The 18,861-nt window shown below is 36.5% G+C and overlaps 1 protein-coding gene across 5 annotated transcripts in view; it reads left to right on the forward strand.

Annotated features, from left to right (window-relative positions):
- BIRC6 (baculoviral IAP repeat containing 6) overlaps positions 1–18,861 on the forward strand; it is a 173,270-nt gene that overhangs the window by 41,213 nt on the left and 113,196 nt on the right. For 3 of the 5 annotated variants that reach the window (XM_085055258.1, XM_085055260.1, XM_085055262.1), the window contains exons 13-26: positions 2,075–2,235; positions 5,031–5,162; positions 6,428–6,559; positions 6,731–6,909; positions 7,491–7,621; positions 8,407–8,568; positions 8,676–8,807; positions 9,078–9,175; positions 10,649–10,796; positions 14,902–15,035; positions 16,139–16,285; positions 16,800–16,987; positions 17,693–18,007; positions 18,392–18,491. In XM_085055258.1, the coding sequence (XP_084911384.1) occupies positions 2,075–2,235; positions 5,031–5,162; positions 6,428–6,559; positions 6,731–6,909; positions 7,491–7,621; positions 8,407–8,568; positions 8,676–8,807; positions 9,078–9,175; positions 10,649–10,796; positions 14,902–15,035; positions 16,139–16,285; positions 16,800–16,987; positions 17,693–18,007; positions 18,392–18,491 (2,159 nt within the window). The remainder of the gene's footprint in view (positions 1–2,074; positions 2,236–5,030; positions 5,163–6,427; positions 6,560–6,730; positions 6,910–7,490; positions 7,622–8,406; positions 8,569–8,675; positions 8,808–9,077; positions 9,176–10,648; positions 10,797–14,901; positions 15,036–16,138; positions 16,286–16,799; positions 16,988–17,692; positions 18,008–18,391; positions 18,492–18,861) is intronic. The other 2 variants (XM_085055259.1, XM_085055261.1) reach the window with 2 other exon arrangements.

Here is an 18,861-nt window from a genome sequence, read left to right on the forward strand (position 1 = left end):
ATGGATTGTATGTTCTTCTTTAGAAGGATGCTGTAGATTTAGAAGGGTTTCAAAGGTAGAAGAGTTCCTGAAAGACTTTGCATTGGATTATCAGGGAAAAGTGATATTTAAGACAGATGTGCTAAGATCTTGAGAAAATAATAGGGAAGTAAATTAATTTATTTGCTACTTTGAAAGTTTGCACATAAACAAAGAATGTACTTAAACAGAGCTGTGAGACATTTAAAAAGTGCTCTAAGGGGAGTCTTTTAACTAATCACAGAATTAGATTGTGAAGTTTATTGCCACAGGTGTAAGATCTCTTTACTGTTGGATTAATATGAGACCTTAATGGAGGTTCATTATTCCATACATGCCTATTGAGCATCTGCTGCTCAATTCTGTCAAAAATAGATTTCTGGAGTAGACAAATAACAGTTGTAATTCACTGTGGTTGTATGCAACACACAGACTACAAAAGACTAGTGCAGACAAAGTGGTTTATTATTCATTTTTGGGTTTGTACCAGATCTTTAACTGAAACTGGATGAGCAGAGTATTACTTAGTCTTTCAGAAGTCTGGCTCTTCTGAGTGTCTTATTTAGTCCATGCTTTGCATGACATGAAAAACAGCCCCCACACCTCTCTGTCTTTGGCACTGGATTATGTGTTCTCCAAGCTAGAGGAAAGGCATGAGTGATTCTAAACACTTAGTGTTACAGTTGCTAACAGAGGTTTTAGGGGGCTTTTTTCCCCACAGAGCAGTGTGTTAAATTTTCATTATATTTAATTTACCTGTGTTATTTGTACAGTTAGCTGAAAATTCTTCACTGTTATGTCTTGAATCATAACCACAAATTCTCTTCTGTCCATCTTTTGCTTCTGTCCATCTTTCCTTCCAAAGTCTCTGCTTTTCCATGTTGCTTGCTCTGGAAAGCTGGCTTGCCATGTCGTTACTTGGAGCCAAAATCTCTTTTCAGTGTATTACGTGTGCCTGAGGGAGACCTGGCCTTAGGGGATATTACTGTAAAGAAATACATACCTTTGCATTATTCCTCAGTCTTCTGTTTTAAAATGGTGTTCTGCACAATACTCAATGTTAGCATGCTATTGGAGTTAAAATAGCAATTTGGAAACTAGATGTTAGAAAGATGTCTCAAAAATATTTATAGTAGCATACGCAGTTTCTTAGTGTTCTCAGTTATACAACTGAATAAGTTTATCAAAATTACATTTTAAAAATTATTTGATGCTCAATTAAGGAGATCAGGACGTGCAGCTCTTTAAAAAAGAGAGTACAAACAGAACGATTGACACATAATTAGTTTTATTTTCATTGCTCTTTGGTTTGAAATATGTTTTGCAAACCCTCATGTACCAAACTATGGAATGAATCACTGAGGGGTACTTATCTCAAGTTTACACTTTCAGTGTAAAATAATCTTGTCTTCAAAGAAAGCTGCACCCTTTTGCACAGCACAGGCTTCTGAGTGTGCACCTGGTAAGAAGCACTTTTCATCCTGTATGAATTATCAAATGTGCTCTAAATATAATTTGGAAGTAGTATTTGGATATGGTTTTTGTACCACTGGATGTGGTTTTTGTACCACTGGAAAGTGACATTGGGAAGTGTTAAACAATGGATAAGGGCAGCTTAAAAGATTACAAGGTAAGTACTTATCCTTTAATACACTTCACTGATGGGTAGATCCTCTCTTAGTGTTATGTTTGGTTTTTTATTCTCATACTTTTTTTCATGGAAACTAGTAACTGGTATTTATAGTAGTATGAAAAAATGGTACTGCAATGAACTGGGAATCTTTCCACTGCTGCTTTTATCTGAACATTATTTCTCCCTGTCATATAAATTGGCTTTTCAACATCTTTTTCACAAAATTAATGTGGTTAGCTTGAAAGCTTTAAGGTTTGAAAGACTTCTGCTTCAGAAATTCATGCAGATGTCAACTAATGCAAAATAAGTTTTTCTTCTTGTTAAAGACAGTGTGCATAGATGCAGAATGTTCTGTGGGATGCTGTCTGCTTGAGCTGAATTTTCTCCTAACACTGGGTCATTGTCTTCTTTTTTTCCTGACAGCAACAGCTGGGACGAGCATGTCTTTGAACTGGTTCTACCAAAAGCCTGTATGGTTGGACATGTGGACTTCAAATTTGTTTTGAATTCAAACATTACGAACATTCCCCAGATTCAAGTGACTTTACTGAAAAATAAAGCTCCAGGCTTAGGGAAAGTCAATGGTAAGAAAAAAAAATCTTTTAGAACATTATTTCTTTTCTCAAACTCATTATTCTTTGTGATGTATACTAGAAAAATTGCTTGTAATTGTGTAAGTATTTCACTTTTACTGATTTTTTCTGTTTCTCAGTATCATGGGCTGTTTTCACTTATCATGCTTGAATGTAAATTGGGGAGACAAACTGGATAAACAGTTTCAAAATCTTGACATTTATACAAATGAAAGGACATAGCTCAAAAAGACTGAAATCAATTATAATTCTGCACTGCATGAATCTTACAGTCATTAAAAATAAGTTGTCAATTGTAAATCATCCTAGAGATTGACTGATTAAATAAATGGTGCTCTTTTAAGGCATTGATATAGTAAAAAAAGTTATAATAAGTTATTCCAAGTCACAAAAGGAAATTATTTGCCAGTGAAAAAAAGCAAGGCTTTTCTTGATGGTGGTAAAAAAAAAGCCCTAACTACCTTGGGAATTCTCTCATCATTTGGCTCATTAATTAAGCTATGTGAAAGCTGCAGTATGATTTCTTCTTTTGTTCCTTGCAGCTTTGACAGAGTAGAACCAGAGTTAGGAATACTCTTGCCTTGGGAACACTCCTAAGTGGACTCTGCATCTTACTAGCAGATGAGGGGGTAGCATAAATTGAAAAGTCAGTTCTTTGATGTGGAAGTGCCTCCATTGGGATTTTCCTGTGGTGAGAGTGTTCATTTCATGTCCTGCTGCCTTGTCTGCTAGGAGGGGAAGGTATATGTAGCACCTCCTTTTATTGAGGCATTAATTGGTTATTTTTATCTGGCCACATGTTTTTCAAAAGCTTCTGGGAACTGGTTATTTCAGAGCCATCTTGCTGTCAGATATTATTAAATTGGCTGCTGGATATAAAATGTGTTGAGGAGAACAGCAAGTGTGATCATAAAAACTCCTTTCCCCCACTTTCTTATATTTTTTTTAATTGCTAAGTTAGACCATCCCACTTAAACAAGAGTAACAGCTGTAAATTTCTAAAAGGAATATAGATATTTCAAAGATCATTGACATGCTTTCATAAAACTCACTCTCTAGCATCCCCCAGTGTTTAACAACAAAAAATATGTGCTGGAGATGCTCCCTTAAATTGTGCAAACTGGTTGTTACCCAAGAACAACATATTCTGGCGTAGTAATATTCTTTGAGAAAGCCTATTCTTTTAGGATTTAAGATGGTTTAGATTTAATAGAGATGCTAGCTGTGACCACACGACAGCAGTCGACAGGTGTTCTTTCAGTTTCTTCATTTTTTTTAATCCTTGAAGTAAAATCTTGATTTTAACATGTAGTAGAAATTTGTTCTGTCAAAGGAAAAAACAGAAGAGATTATCCATGTTTCTCTCGTAAATGGAAACTATTTTGTTTTCACCATGATTTCAGTCCATTTGCAGATCTGGATGTCAGAATTAATCTGAAAATCTTCACCTATGGAATAAAACAATAAAAGAAAAGCTTAACTCTTTTCCTTAATGCTTCAGTTTTAAACACTTCAGAGCAAACAGTTCCACGAGTTGGTAATTCCATGGAGACATTTGATTGAGCTGTGAAATAAATTGCCAGAGCTATCCGTGAATGCTTTTCAGCACAGCATACTGATCAGAAGACATGACAGAGCTCTTCCAGAAAATGACATTTCACTTCCTTACATGCAATGTACTGGAATCTGCTTTTTTCTGCTATGAACAGGGTATAGAAAGCATGTAATGGGGGAGTCAGGCAGTCTGGAAAGGACTGGGGAATATGAGAGCACCTGCAAGACAGCTGTGACAAAGTTTTTTCTTTTTTGTTCTGTAGGATTGGAGGTGCATAACTAACCAACATCTTTTTCAAGTGTAGCTGCATTGCAGTTGTTTCCTACCCTTTTTCAATTTCTTGAGTTTTGGAATAGGACTTCTGTGACATTTGCCTTTTTTCTGTGCACTATTGAATAAAATAATAGGGCACTAATGATTTCATTATAAGGGAAGACAAAACTAGATAATTTATATCTGTGATAGATCTTAACCAAAATGTTCCAATCCTAGGGAGAAGTAATATTCAAGATTGTTTGATGGCTCCTGGAAATGTATAAAAACCTCAGACTGAAATTCAATTAACCCCCCATCCTTCCCTTCTCTCCTTCCATGGGGCGAGAAAGGAACTGAAATTTTAAGATAATGAGACCTAGGGAAGATGTGTAGGGCAGAGTTTACTCAGTAATTTTTTTGTGTGACAGGGGCCCTGGAAATGGTTAAATATGTAGTGTATAGTAATGGGAAGGCCAGAGGCATAATTCTTCCGGTTGGGAACTAATAGTTTTGGTCTGGCAGTTAATTCACTGTATATGCTTCTTGTTAATTTGCTTGCATGTCCTCTTCATCTATAATTCATGTGATCCATTTAATTGGAAAAAGGGCTGTATTTAAGCACTACAGAAATAATGTTTGATGTTCAGCAGGAGCAATCCAGTTATTTTAAATCATCAAACTTCCAGTACTGCAATCTAATTTCTTAGGAGTAATCTGCAGTTGATTATTAGGGGAAAAGAATTTGGGCAGTGTTAAAGCAAAACAGGCTCTTTACAGGTCATTCAGAAATACTGGTTTTTTGACTATTTGCTGCAACTTCAATCCATATGGAAAACATGTCTTTGCATATTTGTGGGTTTATACTAGAAATATTGCTGTGGGCAGAAAGCTGATAATTTTGCTATGAAAACAACCACTTGTGTTTTTCCTGAGCCTTGAACTGTGTTTGAAATCATGCTAATATTTTTCTTTCCAGAAGCAGGAGTAGATAGACAGATCACATTTCCTTTATCTCCAGCTCATAATATTGAAGTGGAGAGAAATGGAAAACCAGGACTGGTGGAATTCAATGAAGAAATGCAGTATATGGATGTAGAGGAGCCACAATGTAAGTTTTATTGATTTTATTATACTTCAGTTAAAATAGGAGCTTGCCTTTTTCTTCTTTTAATGATAAATTTGAATTCCTCTGCAAAAATTTCTCAGACATTGAAATAAACTAATTCCTCCACTGTCTTCAGAGTTATTTCTCTCACTGGTCTGTTTGCTGTATGAGTTGAAAGTTTGACACAAACACACCAAAAATATCCTAAACTACTAGAGAGGTTTGGTGCTTAAAAGCAGATTAATATTTATTTTAGTTTAGAAATCAAGTAGATTGATATGGCACCTTTCTAACCTAAATTGCTAGCCTGTTTCAGCAGTACTTTACTTCATTTCTTTAGCTAGTTTTAATATAATTGTTCTTTGCTTACCAGGGTTTTGTAGAAATTGCTGCAGTAAACCGAGAAAATAAAAACCAGAACGTAACAGAATTCAGAAACAGAAAAAACAGAATTCATAACTAGGCCACATCACACTGACTGTGCCTGTTTTTATGACTTTGTCTAACTAGCACTCTTCCGCAAAATGTCTTAGACTGTGAGGCAGTGAGTGGGTCTGAGTGAGGAGAGCTGCAGACAAAAATTTGACAGCTGGAGTGACTCAGTTCTAGAGCTGTGGTTCTTTTTCTTGGTCCTTTCAACAGTCTTACTTTACACCTTTTCTCTCATGTAATCAGGCTTATCTAGAGCATGACTGTAAAGGTCCTTTCCAACCCAAACCATTCTGTGATCCTATGACTCCAAGAAAGGAGGGGCTGTGAAAGATGAGGGGAAGGAACAAAGGGGAGCTAAAAGTGCTGAAAGGAGGAGGTGTTTCTTGCTGAGAAAGGGGCAGCAGATGAGTGAATGATGATTTCAATAATTTGGATATACCGTAGGAGAAACAAATCAGTCTTCTTTTTAAATTTATTATTCATTTTGTTTTGTTTTAAACAGTGTTGTCCTGCTTTAATAAAGACCCATTAAGAGTTGTGATCTATGTATATTGGTTCATTATTTCATCAGTTGTGTATTTTGTGGCTTTGATAAGCTAGTCAACATATATATTAATCCATATAATGCAACCAAAAATGCTTTGAAAACTGTCATTTGCCTTGAATTGATTTCATTGAAAAATGTCTAAAAACAAACTTAAAGTAATTTTTTATGTTGAGTTGTATGTATTTAGTGATCAGAGTTTGACGTGGTGTATTTTCAATCCATGCAAATGATCAGATTTTGTGACTTAATTATACCTAATTCAGATCCATTTTACTTATGTTTTTGTAAGGTCTTAGATTATGTCCATTTCTGGAGGAACACAAGGAAGATATACTTTGTGGTCCAGTATGGCTGGCTACCGGACTTGATCTATCAGGACATGCTGGAATGTTGACACTAACAAGTCCAAAGCTTGTTAAAGGTAAGCCAGTTTATTATGGTACTCTCATGAAGCATGTGTGATTGAAGTGCATCTCGTACTTCTGTAGTCACACTTAGGTTTGTTACATATTTTTACATTGACAAATTACGACTTGCAATCTGTTTAAAATGTGCAAATTCTCCCCCCTCCCTTTCTCGTCTCCACTTTTAGGCATGGCTGGTGGCAAGTATCGTTCATTTTTAATTCATGTGAAAGCAGTCAATGACAGAGGAACAGAGGAAATCTGCAATGGTGGCATTAGACCAGTTGTTAGAATACCTCCTCTAAAACCTCAGGCGAACAAGGGCCATTCACTTGCTTCATTGTTGGCAAAAGTTGCAGCAGGCAAGGTAATGAATAGCCAAGGAAGATAACGTGTGTTAGTTGTAGATTGGCATGATTCATGTCATCTGAAAACAAAACAGCTGTTAGCAGAATTAAGATCCATTAAAAACTACTTTCTAAAGAGGTGACATTCTGTTGACTCCTTCAAGAATTAGAGTTCAATATTTCTAAGTTGTTTCTTTTGTGCAAGTTTAATTGAAAGGGTCTGTTCTACCACTTTCACATTCTGACCACTTGTTTTTGAAACTCGTTTCCTTGAGTATTTTCAGTAGCTGATAGGCCTTATTCCTTCCATGAAGATTTCTGTGTGTATGTTTTACTCTTGATCATTGTAGTTGTAACATTGGATGGTATGATATACATCTTGTAGACATTTTTAGAATAGTTAGAACATAATAGATTACAGAACATGAATAAATTTATTGTTCAGTATTAAAGCAATTAGTGAATAAAAATAGTTTATTTTAGTACAATGCTCAGTCTGAGAGATTTTAGTGAACTGTTTGCATTTCAGTGGATGAGGTATAAAAATAAGTCAGTCAGAACCAATGTGATTTATGAATGTTATTTTTTCCAAAAATAAAAGGAAAAGCCATCTAGCAAAATTGAAGCCACCAGTTCTTCAAGAAAATCAGATAATCTGCGAGGCTGTGACTTACTTCAAGAAGTCTCTGTAACAATTCGAAGATTTAAAAAAACTTCAATTTCGAAGGAAAGGTTAGTAGGTGTTTTTTAATTCTGAAGAAATATTAGCTTCAGTTACATTTCTCATAGAAAGCTTAGTTCTTGAAATAGCTCAGGTCAAGATACTGATTCAAGTTGTCATTTCATACTCTTATTTTATATAGAAAATCCTGTAAATCACAAGTTAGAGGGCACTATGCTGTAACAGTGTGGTAGAATAACACCATACATGAAATTATATGCCAAGTGATTATTTTTGCCTGACTTCAAAAGGCAAATATAAATAAGTTTTCCTGGTAAAACAGATAAATTTTTCGAAGGAAGCATCTTCCCTTTCTGTTTCCGCATTGCCCTGTTCCTTACAGCTGAAATTATGTTATTTGTCAAAAAGTTTAGAACCAAATTTAACTAACAAAGAAGTGGTTAAAGTCTCTGGCTTGGTACTGCAGACCTAGATGCAAGTAATACAGTATTTAAAGTGTATTAAATACTGCTGCCACTCTGCAGTGGTGACACTGACTGTAATGGGTATAAAGAGGTCAATGAGGCTGCAAAGAGGTGTGTGCAAACAGTTAACGAGTGCCCTGTAGATGATGAAAATTTGTTTAGGCATGTAGGAGGTTCTGTGAACAGAAAATAGGAAGATTGGGAATGTGTGCACAGAAGGTATTGTATATGCTTTTGTACTGCTTTGACTTGCCTCTAGGATTCTCTTTTTTGCTGCTCCCAAGACAGGATACAAAGCTGGAGGGACACTTTAATGGGAGAATGGCCATATTGGATAATTCTGGTTTTTATTTCCTTCCCCTCCTCCATAGAGTTCAACGGTGTGCCATGTTACAGTTTTCAGAGTTCCATGAGAAGCTGCTCACCACTCTTTGCAAGAAGACAGAGGATGGTCTGACTACAGAACATGCTCAGAGTCTTGTACTCGACACACTTTGTTGGTTGGCCGGAGTGTATTCAAATGGCCCTGGCAGGTAAGGGAGGAATTGTGTTCAAATTATCATGGCCATTTCTCAGTATTGGTTTGGTTCAAAAGAATAGTTTTATATGATTCTCTAAAGTGTGCAACTTGTTTTTACAGCTCAAAGGAAGGAAATGACAGTTTGCTGTCTAAAACACGTAAATGTGTCTCTGATATTATACGTGTTTGCTTCTTTGAAGCTGGGCGGAGCATAGCTCACAAATGTGCACGATTTCTTGCACTATGCATCAGGTCAGTGCTAACTATTTGAATATATTTTTGGTTTTTTCTGTTTTGTATTTATTTGGGGAGTTTGCATGCATTCTGAATGGAACATATGTGTTTGTTACTGTTTGACATTGAGTTCATAAAGCAACAAGATCTGGCAGATGTTCTGTTCAGGAAAAAAGTGTTTGGGGTATGACTGCGACGAGCATCAGCCTTTCAGTGTCATCATCTGGAGGAGATTTCATCCTTCATTCCTACTTCATTAAATGTTAAAGTGTCTGTGTTTTTTTGTAGCAATGGCAGATGTGACCCGAGTCAGCAAGGGTTTGGATCAGTTCTTCTAAAAGCATTACTCGACAATATGCCTCTTTTGCCTGCTGCTGCCACAGGTGGTACGTATGCAGTGTTTGTTGTTGTAAACTTACACAGTACACTTGTTGTTTGTCAAATTGTGTTGGAGACTCTTGTGGAATTAGAATGAGGTAATTGTTCAGTTAGTACAAAATGCTTCTTGGAGTGGTCTGGTCATGAAGTAGACATCTGCAGTTGGTGGAATTTTAAGCAAATAAGCTTGCTTAAACCAGAGCATGAAGTCTGACGTTTTTGGAAGAGCTTAAGTAAGTTTTGCAAGAATTCTGAAAAGGTGCTCAGCAACAACAGATTCTATTGACATAAGTGACAGTCAGAGTTGTCTGTTATTTTTGAAAATTAGGAGATAGCCCTGCCAGGAAACTGAGCTATTCAAATGATGTCCAACTAGCAATCCTCTTTCGATTCTTCTGCACTAAATGGAAATTTTAACTAAATTAAATTCCTTCCATATCTGCATTGCAGTGTAATGGTCTCTTAGCACCTTGTTGAAGCATCTGGAGTGCCAAGTGGAATGGGAAGATGATTTTACCCCTTGTATTTTGGGTGGCAAGGTCTGCTTTTCACCCTAGGACATTGCTGAGTTGTGTCTAGCTTGACATCACCAAGGGGTCTTACAGGAAAATTAGTTTGCATTCCAAAAGCCTGGTTGTGCTACCACTCAGGTCAAAGCACTTCACTTGCTGCTATAGAGAGTATGGAATGCACAGGGAGTGAAGGAGAAGGAGGAAGCTGAGATTTGTGTTTCTGTGCAGTACCACCATGCTGTGCTCCCAGAAGTGGTTTGTATGGAAGCAGTGCCTCCAGCAAATGCAGGTTAAGAAGACAGCAATCAGAATCAGAGGATGAAAGGAGAAAGTGTTGAATCTGGAGTATGTGGCTAGCACAGGTCTTTCCCATGAGAATTCCTTTTGTGTTTTATAAATAAAGATAAAGTTTGGATGTTATTGAAAACAGTGTCCCAGGATTTGGACGGTGCAGGCCTGGCCAATCAGGCCTAGGGGGAGGTTTCTGACTCACCAATCTGGGTGACCTTTGAAAACTCTATATATATGATGAAATCAAAACAATAAAGGTTTTTTCCTTCTTGCCACTGAGAACTGGGTCTTTTCTCTGCTAGCGGCTCAACAGCGACAGGAGTATGGCTTGGCTCTGATGGGATTGGAACCCCTAGCCAAGCACCTCAAGAGTATTTTGATAGTTGTGGGCAGAAGCAATGACAGAAATGTGTAAATCTGTCTCTTGGGAACCCTTTTTTCCTTCAGTTATGTGTTAGTTGAAAAGAGAATTGGAAGTACTTGTGGAAACCTATGATTACAGAATGATTCTTAATTGAAGTCTCTCGAGAAAGGGGAAGTAGTGGAATGCTTCCTGGTCTGTATTCAGTAACTGTTGGATAATTCTTTATTACTTCCATTGATTATCCTTCAAAATGTGCTTTCTCTGTGAAAAATTTATGTCATGTTTCACCTGATTTTTTTTTTTTTTTAATGCAGGATCTGTGTACTGGTATTTTGTATTGCTGAACTATGTAAAGGATGAAGATTTGGCAGGATGCAGTACAGCTTGTGCATCACTGCTGACTGCAGTGTCCCGGCAGCTGCAGGATCGCCTAACACCAATGGAAGCGTTACTTCAAACAAGGTACTAAGAAATGTGGTTGTTGTAAACTTAATAAAAACAAACCTAAGAACTGTCTGTTGCCATCCTTTGGTGTTCTGAAAAAGGTTGTGTGTTTTAAAAAAAGGTACACTTTGCTGTATTTGCTTGAGCAAGGATTCATTTGCTAAAGTTCTGGAAAATAGTTTTAACTTGCGCAAAGTTAAAGTTGAATTTAATTGCTATCTCACATTTTAAATTAGCCAATGTGTATGAAGTGTTTGAAGTCTGTGCAATCCTTAAGTTAGTATTTCTGATTTTTTGTGTAAGGACTAAGAAAGAGCATGTCCTGTTTTGACTCTTGGAGGGAAATACGTATTCTGAATAGTTTCAGCTTGGCATAGTGCTTCACAAAACCAATAGTCTTTCAGTAGGCTGACCATACATTTAATGTATTTCTTCTAAAGACCAGATTCTAAGTGCAGAGACGTAGAGTAATTCACAGGGAATGCAGGTTCTTCTTTTAAATGACATACCAATGTAATTTAGGACTGTGATGTCACATCTTTTACATATTGAACTGACTGGCCATTTAACTTTGGATTTACATGAAACAAAAAGGAAATCTCTGATGGTTCAGATTTGTAGCAGTTTCCAAAGCTCCATTATGGTGATGGGAAGATGCTGCTGTTGGACAGCTCTTTCAGTTGTGATTTGTCTGCAAGAGTCTTCCTCAAAGTCTAACAAGATGGAGGTAGAAAAGGTTTGGTGGAGGTTAGTTCAGAATTTTCAGATAAAATTGAAAATGTAATAGAAAATACAGTAAGGGGAGGTGTGGAGAAAGGAGGATACCTGTTTATTTAAAGAACTATAATTCCAAAATACTGCATAAAAACTTAGTCTCAGGTGTTACACTTGGATCCTTATCCTGTTGTCTACTGCATTCCTCTACTTAGTTGTTAATTTATTTTACCATCTGTAGTCCTTGCAGTTGATTAGAAGGCTTAGCCCAGCTATAGAAATTGTATCTGGAAAATAGAGAATTTTGAAAAATAAAGTGGACTGAACCAAATGGAGGAGAAAAGTGAAAATTACACTTGACATGAGAATGGCATCTTTCTGTGGGAATCAAGCTGTTCCTTCATAGAAATTGCTTCAAATTTCTTTAAACAGCATACCTGAAATTGAAGGTTTTCCTTCTTTCCAGTTGCCCACTTTTGAATTTGGTGCATGTGACATTTCAGGTCACCTTCCAGATGGTGTTTTACTGATTTTCTTCTTGGAACTTGCTTTCTCTTTTAACTCTGTAACCCCACAGGTAGTTTAAGAGTAGCAGCAAATCCCTTATTTGATTACAGTAGTTCTCTAGCAAGGACTTACTATTTCTTGATTCAGTTTACTAATTTAAGCAAGATTTGTGGGTCTTTCCTTCATATGTCTACGGATCAAGAGAATCCTGTCATTTTTGGGTTTTGGATTTTGGTTTTGGTTTTTCTTTAAAATAGAAATTAGTAGGCATCCATTACTTTACCCTTTCTCCCTTTCCTCTCCCCAAATTCTATTCTATCTTTTTTGTGTGCATTTGTGTTGCAGAATTTATACTATCGTGTTTTTCCTCTTTCTCATTTGGTCCCAGGTGCAATAGTCTAACGTCTGGTAATCAGCTAAAAGCAGATGTCTAATTAACGGATTTGCACATTCATAGGAGAGTAATACTCATTTTACTATAATGTGCTGCAATAAATCAAGTAAAACTTGCAAGGATAAGGCCAGTTGGATGTGTTACATGATTTGCAGTTCAGAAAACAAGAAGAACCTGGATTTCAGATAGGATTCTAGGCTGTCTTACTTATCTCTAGGAAATCTGGGAAAATTTCTCTAGCCTGTACTTGAAAGTACCAGATTCATGTAGTCTTGGAATTAAATTATTCTAAATATTGTGAGGTGTTACATGGTTTAATTATTTTTATCATTAGCACTTGAACTGTCTCCTGCTCACATCTAATCTGAAAACTCTCCTGCTGCAATTAAAGCTTTTTAGTGCTTGTGTCCTGCTCATGTTGGCACTGGAAATCAGATTCTTTCATTCTAAACAAATTCTGTATGTCTGGAGTGTATTTGTATCTTCACTGTATTCTTCAGTTTTGTAGTCATTCTTAAAGCATTTCCTTGAGCTGTTTTTTTTGGTCCTTATCTTCCTTGTATTGTGATACACAAAATTTTAGACATTATTCCAGTTGAGAGCTCTGATGAATGAAACAGAAGACGTATTTCAAATGGTTTATATTCATTACTGCACAGATGAATAAGGTGATTGATGAATTTTTACATTACATTCTTGATTTAGTCTTGGGTTTTTGTTGATGTACCTTCTATATCCTTTTGTGAAAAGCATTGCTAATGAAGATTAAAACTGTGAACCAGATCATTCCTGCTGAAGAATGGGTAAAAGGTACTATGCTTGTTGAAATAAATCTGGGTTGGACAGAATAAATTAAACCCTCTGCAGTGCTACAGTACGTTCAAATTCTGATGCTACACTACAATGCTCTTGTAGAATTTTTATGTTTTATCACTTGCTTACTTAATAAATCAGACTCTTCATTTTAAACATGTAAATAATCAGTGTTAGTGTTGAGCTGACCTGATTTATTGAATTTTTAAATCTGATGTCTAAAGCAGGCTATGAAGGTACCCCACTGATTTTTTTTCTGGGCATTTTTGTGTGTTTTAGTAGCCACTTTAGAGTAGCATGTTGTCTTGGCTGGCATATGAAAAAAGGTCAGGCAGCAAACACATCAGTCTTGCCAGATGTGCAGGATGCACTGGTCCCTCTAATGCATGCTTGTAAAGAGTAACCAAGAGTCTTGTGTTGTTCTTAGTATAAAGTTATTTTAAATTTGCTACCTTGTAAGTAACGTGGTTTGGTTTAATGTTAAATGGGTTGATGTGTAATTCTCAGATGATCTGTAGCAATTACTACCCTTTTGTAAGATCATCCATGGCTTTGTGATAATTACAGTCATAGTATTGTGTGGCCAAAAGCACTGAGCCCAGCTAATGTGGAAACATTTTAACATTCAGAGAAGTCTAGAATCTCTTTTTACCTCGTCACTGGTGTTTGTATTCCTGTAGACATTTACACTTTTGTGATTACTTGATCAAAAAAGACATTTAAACATTCCAGCCTTCTCAGCTTTACCAGTTGCAGGTTTTTACCTCATCTAGTAAAGAAAAGAGAAACTGCTCGAAAGCAGAGGGAAAAGGGGTTGGAAGAACTTACTGTCCCTGCTGGTGTGTTTGTGGAAATATTTCAGATTTCTTCTGTCTCTTGCCAAAGTGCAGTGTTATGTTTCTCATTTTTGTACCTACACAGATGCATTCTTTCTTTCTACTCTGGCTTAGTAATTTGGCCTGATTTCCTTTTTCCCCCTCTTTTCAGTTGCTGGTAATAGCTATTGGTAAACACCAAAAAAAAGTCAAACAAAAACAAACCCACCCCCAAACAAGCAGAAACAAAACCGCAAACAAACAGAAAACCCCACTGATTGTGATACTACTTTGGAGTTCCCTTTTTTTTTTGGCTTACAAAACCCTAAATGGTTTGGGACCACTTTGATACCTGAGTGATAGTGCTATTTTTTCCCCTCCAGCACTACCAGAGTAAATGTTACAAGTTTTCTTCTGTTAAGATATTAATCACAAGCGCTGATTGGTATGCCTAGCAGCATTTCCTTTTTTAATTCTTACTTTGGCTGGAAGAACAAGCTGAGGTGGAATTTCTTCTGCTGGTTTGGAACAGTACTGTGTTCTTACTGACTTCAGACAAATGTCTGATTTACTATATGCAGGTGTGTGTATTGCTGTGATGTGTGTATGTCTAGTGTGATTGTGTGTCATGTTTCCAGGACAGTATTACATATTCAAAACTATTTAGTAATGAAGAGTTACTTATTTAGCATCACAAGCTGTTGAAAATGCCTTCTAATAAATTACTTTAATGAAGTATGTGATAATTTCTAAGATATGTCGAATGAACAAAATAGTTCAGAATATAATGAATCCTGATAGTGAAATACTTGGCCTTTTTCTGTAAATAATTTTATGTGAGTTCTTACTGTGTGAATGGCGCTGTTTGTCTTATTTGCAGATATGGATTATACAGTTCACCTTTTGATCCAGTTCTGTTTGATTTGGAAATATGTGGCTCTTCTTGTAAAAACGTATACAACAGCAGCATTGGAGTACAGTCAGATGAAATTGATTTGTCTGATGTTCTATCAGGTATGAATATTTAGCAGTAATTGATTGTGGTAGAATTGGTAAATCTCTGTTATACTGTTTTCTTTTCATGAAGATGTCATTCTATGCCTTCCAGCCAAGCTGAAGTGCACAATATTCTCTTGCTTCGTGGTATCTTTTACATTTCCTGTGGCCTTCAGGGAAAGCAAAAAGCCTCTTTCTGGAATCTGTTATTTCTTATCCTGTAGAATATCTTAGGGCAAATATTAGACAGAAAGGCTGCTCTCATTCCTTCGGTCAGTCATTTAGGAATCATCTGTCACCTCTTTCAAGTAAATTCCTTGAGTTGTGTTACTATTCGTTTAGACTATTCATTAGAGCAAAGCTCACATAGGCAGAGAAACCTAAATGGATTTTTCTGAAGTGGAGAAGTTGCCATATAGCATTCCTCTACTTAAATATAAAGGTTTAAAGAGGTATTTTTTCTGTTTTAGAGGAGTTAAAATACCTTAAAGGCCTATTTGTGTCTATCTTCTCAGGTTAATTCATTAGTGAATCTTTAGGCCCTGCAGTGTCCTGATGAACTAGGTAATTTTTACCCGTCAGGAAATTCTTTTCATAGCACACATATTCATCAGTCATTGCAATTCTTTCCCTTCTCTTGTATGCTATTGTCTTTCTCCTTCCTATCCCTTCCTCCATACAACTCTGTGAATTTGTTAGGATATTGATTTGTGGTCTGGGTTTTGTACTAAATTGGTGTATGATCTTAGTTGGTCTGACACTTTTTCTGTTCCTTTCTAGTAACATCAATATATTTTTGCAAGCTAATTTGCTTTCAGTGTAGAAATAATAGAGCATCCATATATAATTTATTTCTAGAATTAAGAAGATTATACTACACTTCTGTCATATTTGATAGTTTGACTTACTGATATATTCTGCTCAGATTTGACAGCATTATCCTCTTAAAGATGTACTTTCATTTATATTGAGGATGTGATTGTGTTAATATGTTTGTTCTACAACATGAACTAATAAAATATGTGCATTATATTTAGTCCTCCCCTTTGACACTTCATGACTTAAAATGTCACTATCAAGGAAACATTGGCTGATTGTGCAGATACATGTTTCTCTTTCAGGAAATGGGAAAATAAGTAGCTGTGCAGCTGCTGAAGGTAGTTTTACTTCCCTTACTGGACTTCTGGAAGTTGAACCTCTGCACTTTACCTGTGTTTCAACAAGTGATGGAACTAGAATAGAAAGGGACGATGCAAGTACGTTTACTGGTATATACAATTTTTCATTTTTTCTACTTAGCATAGTTCCACAATACACTTTTAATTTAACATAGTGACACTGTTTGGCAAACAGATTGCCTGTAGTTTTGCAAGTGTTGAAATGCTTTGTCTGTGCTTTGTTTTTCTTTAAATAATTACTGTATGCGAAGTTGAACTTACTGGAGCTTACCAAATAAATTTAATTTAAAAATTATTATTTTGAATCAATTTGTTTCCATTGGAGTGTATAACGTACAAGCCTGCATCTTAACCTTACAGCCTTTTGTGCTGGAATAATTCCAGAGCAATAGGTGGCTTTTCTGTAATCCAAGTGTTACATGTATGACCAGTGTGCATGGTCTATAAACCATGCACTTTGTAATTCAAAATGATGTTAAATTATAGCAAGAACTGGAGAAAAATTTCTCTTTTTATGTGACTCTGAGCAATTAATAAGGGATTAAATGTTGTATTTTATAATTTCTTCATACGTGTTTTGTTTTGTTTGTTTGTTTCATGCCAGTGAGTACCTTTGGGGTTACCCCAACAGTTGGTGGCCTCTCTTCTGGAACAGTTGGGGAAGCCTCGACAGCACTGAGTTCAGCAGCCCAGGTAGCTTTGCAGTCTCTCTCTCATGCAATGGCCTCAGCCGAGCAACAGCTACAGGTGCTGCAAGAGAAACAGCAGCAGCTTTTGAAGCTTCAGCAACAGGTTGGAGGCTATTTGGCTCTTTTTAGTGCTGTATCTAAACTTCGAAAGCTGAGAAAGTAGTTGCAGAGATAGTTGCCTGGCTTTTTGTCCGTAGTGCATTTGAGGAAGGAACTGCTCAGCACTCTGGTTCACTCTTCTTAAGCAAAGTTCTGAGAGTGTCTCCCACGCTGCTTTGGTCTTTCAGACTTTGTTTTTGTGTATTTTAAGGGTGGGTTGGGAGTTTGTGATAAAACCTAAGTCTTCATAAGTCAGTATATCAGTCTGAAATTGAAAAAGCCCGCTAAAATGAGCAGCACGGTTGCTGACACAGGGAAGTACCAGTCATAAAGCCATTGTTAGTATGAGGCTTGGCTGCATAGGCTCTGTCTACCTTGCATAGGCTCTGTCTACCTTGCTGTTCAGTGTAGGGTTTTTATTATTTTTTTGATTACTCCATCTAATTACTTGTGTTCCTCAGCAAATAAGTAAAATTAAATAGATAGTTTAAATAGTTATAGTTTAATAGTTAATAGATAGTTATTTTTAAATAGTTATTAATAGATAGTTTAATTTTTCAGTTTATAGTTGAACATCAAACTTGGCTGTGTTGAAGGTAGCTTAGGTTTATTGAATCCAGTTGTGTAATCAACGTTGAGCTTGTGGCTCAGTACTACAGTTCACAAGCAGTATTATATGCTAGATACATTGCTTTCATCTTCTCCCCAGAAAGCTAAGCTGGAAGCAAAACTGCATCAGACAACAGCAGCAGCGGCAGCAGCAGCATCAGCAGTTGGTCCTGTTCACAACTCTGTGCCTTCTAATACAGTAGCAGCTCCAGGGTTCTTCATTCATCCTTCAGATGTCATTCCACCCACACCAAAAACAACTCCTCTCTTCATGACTCCACCTTTGACTCCACCGAATGAAGCAGTTTCCGCTGTTATTAATGCAGAGCTTGCTCAGCTTTTTCCTGGTTCAGTCATTGACCCCCCAACAGTTAACCTTGCAGCACATAACAAAAATACAAGCAAGTCTAGAACGGTAATTATTTTCCTTTATTTTTTCTTAGAGAAACAAAATGCTGTAAGCATTGCCAGGGTCTTAATTTGTGCTTGAGTGCTCGTAAATATATGTTTATTTGGGTCACATGTGAAGACTGTATTACTAAATTTAGACTATATGAAAAGAACTTACGAAAGCGAGATAGTATTGTTATAGTAGCTCATAAGGTTTCTCTTAACTGGAGCTAGCTTGACTATGTAAGGAATTATTAAGCCTTTGAATTTAGTAGTTAATGTATTTTGATGGTTCATGCTTAAATCCAGCTGTAGGGAGGTGTTGTCAAAATGGTACATTTTTAACAGCTCACAATAAATGCATAGATTGTAATCACATGATTTTTACTGATGTTTTTCCATTCCTCAGAATCCGCTTGGATCTGGCCTTGCTCTTGCAATATCTCATGCCTCACATTTTCTTCAACCTCCACCTCATCAGTCAATTATTATAGAGCGAATGCACTCAGGTAAAACTAAATTCCTAATAACTTTGACACATGTTTTAATAAAAAGTGGGGTACTTTCTGGGGCTCTAATTAATTTTCTTAGCTACGGTCTCTCTTAGCTTTTCAGAGTAAAGATACTTCTCAGTTTACATTCTGTCATATGTGGAAATTTAAGACCCAGCATTTGGTGGTAGTTGAAAAATCCCGGGAACTTGGGGAATATGTTGCATTTCTGAATAGAGCACCTGTTTAGAAATAATGCATAAAAAGCGTAACAGCTTAATTTAAGTTGATGCCAAAATTTTCTTCTCAAAGTGTTCAAGCTACATGTAGTGTGAGTTTCTTGGATTGTGCAGCCTTTTTAGGCTCAGGTATACAAATATACCTCTAA

The sequence above is a fragment of the Lichenostomus cassidix genome, chromosome 3, assembly GCF_008360975.1.
Source record: "Lichenostomus cassidix isolate B80296 chromosome 3, HeHo_3.0, whole genome shotgun sequence".
Lineage (NCBI taxonomy): Eukaryota > Metazoa > Chordata > Aves > Passeriformes > Meliphagidae > Lichenostomus > Lichenostomus cassidix.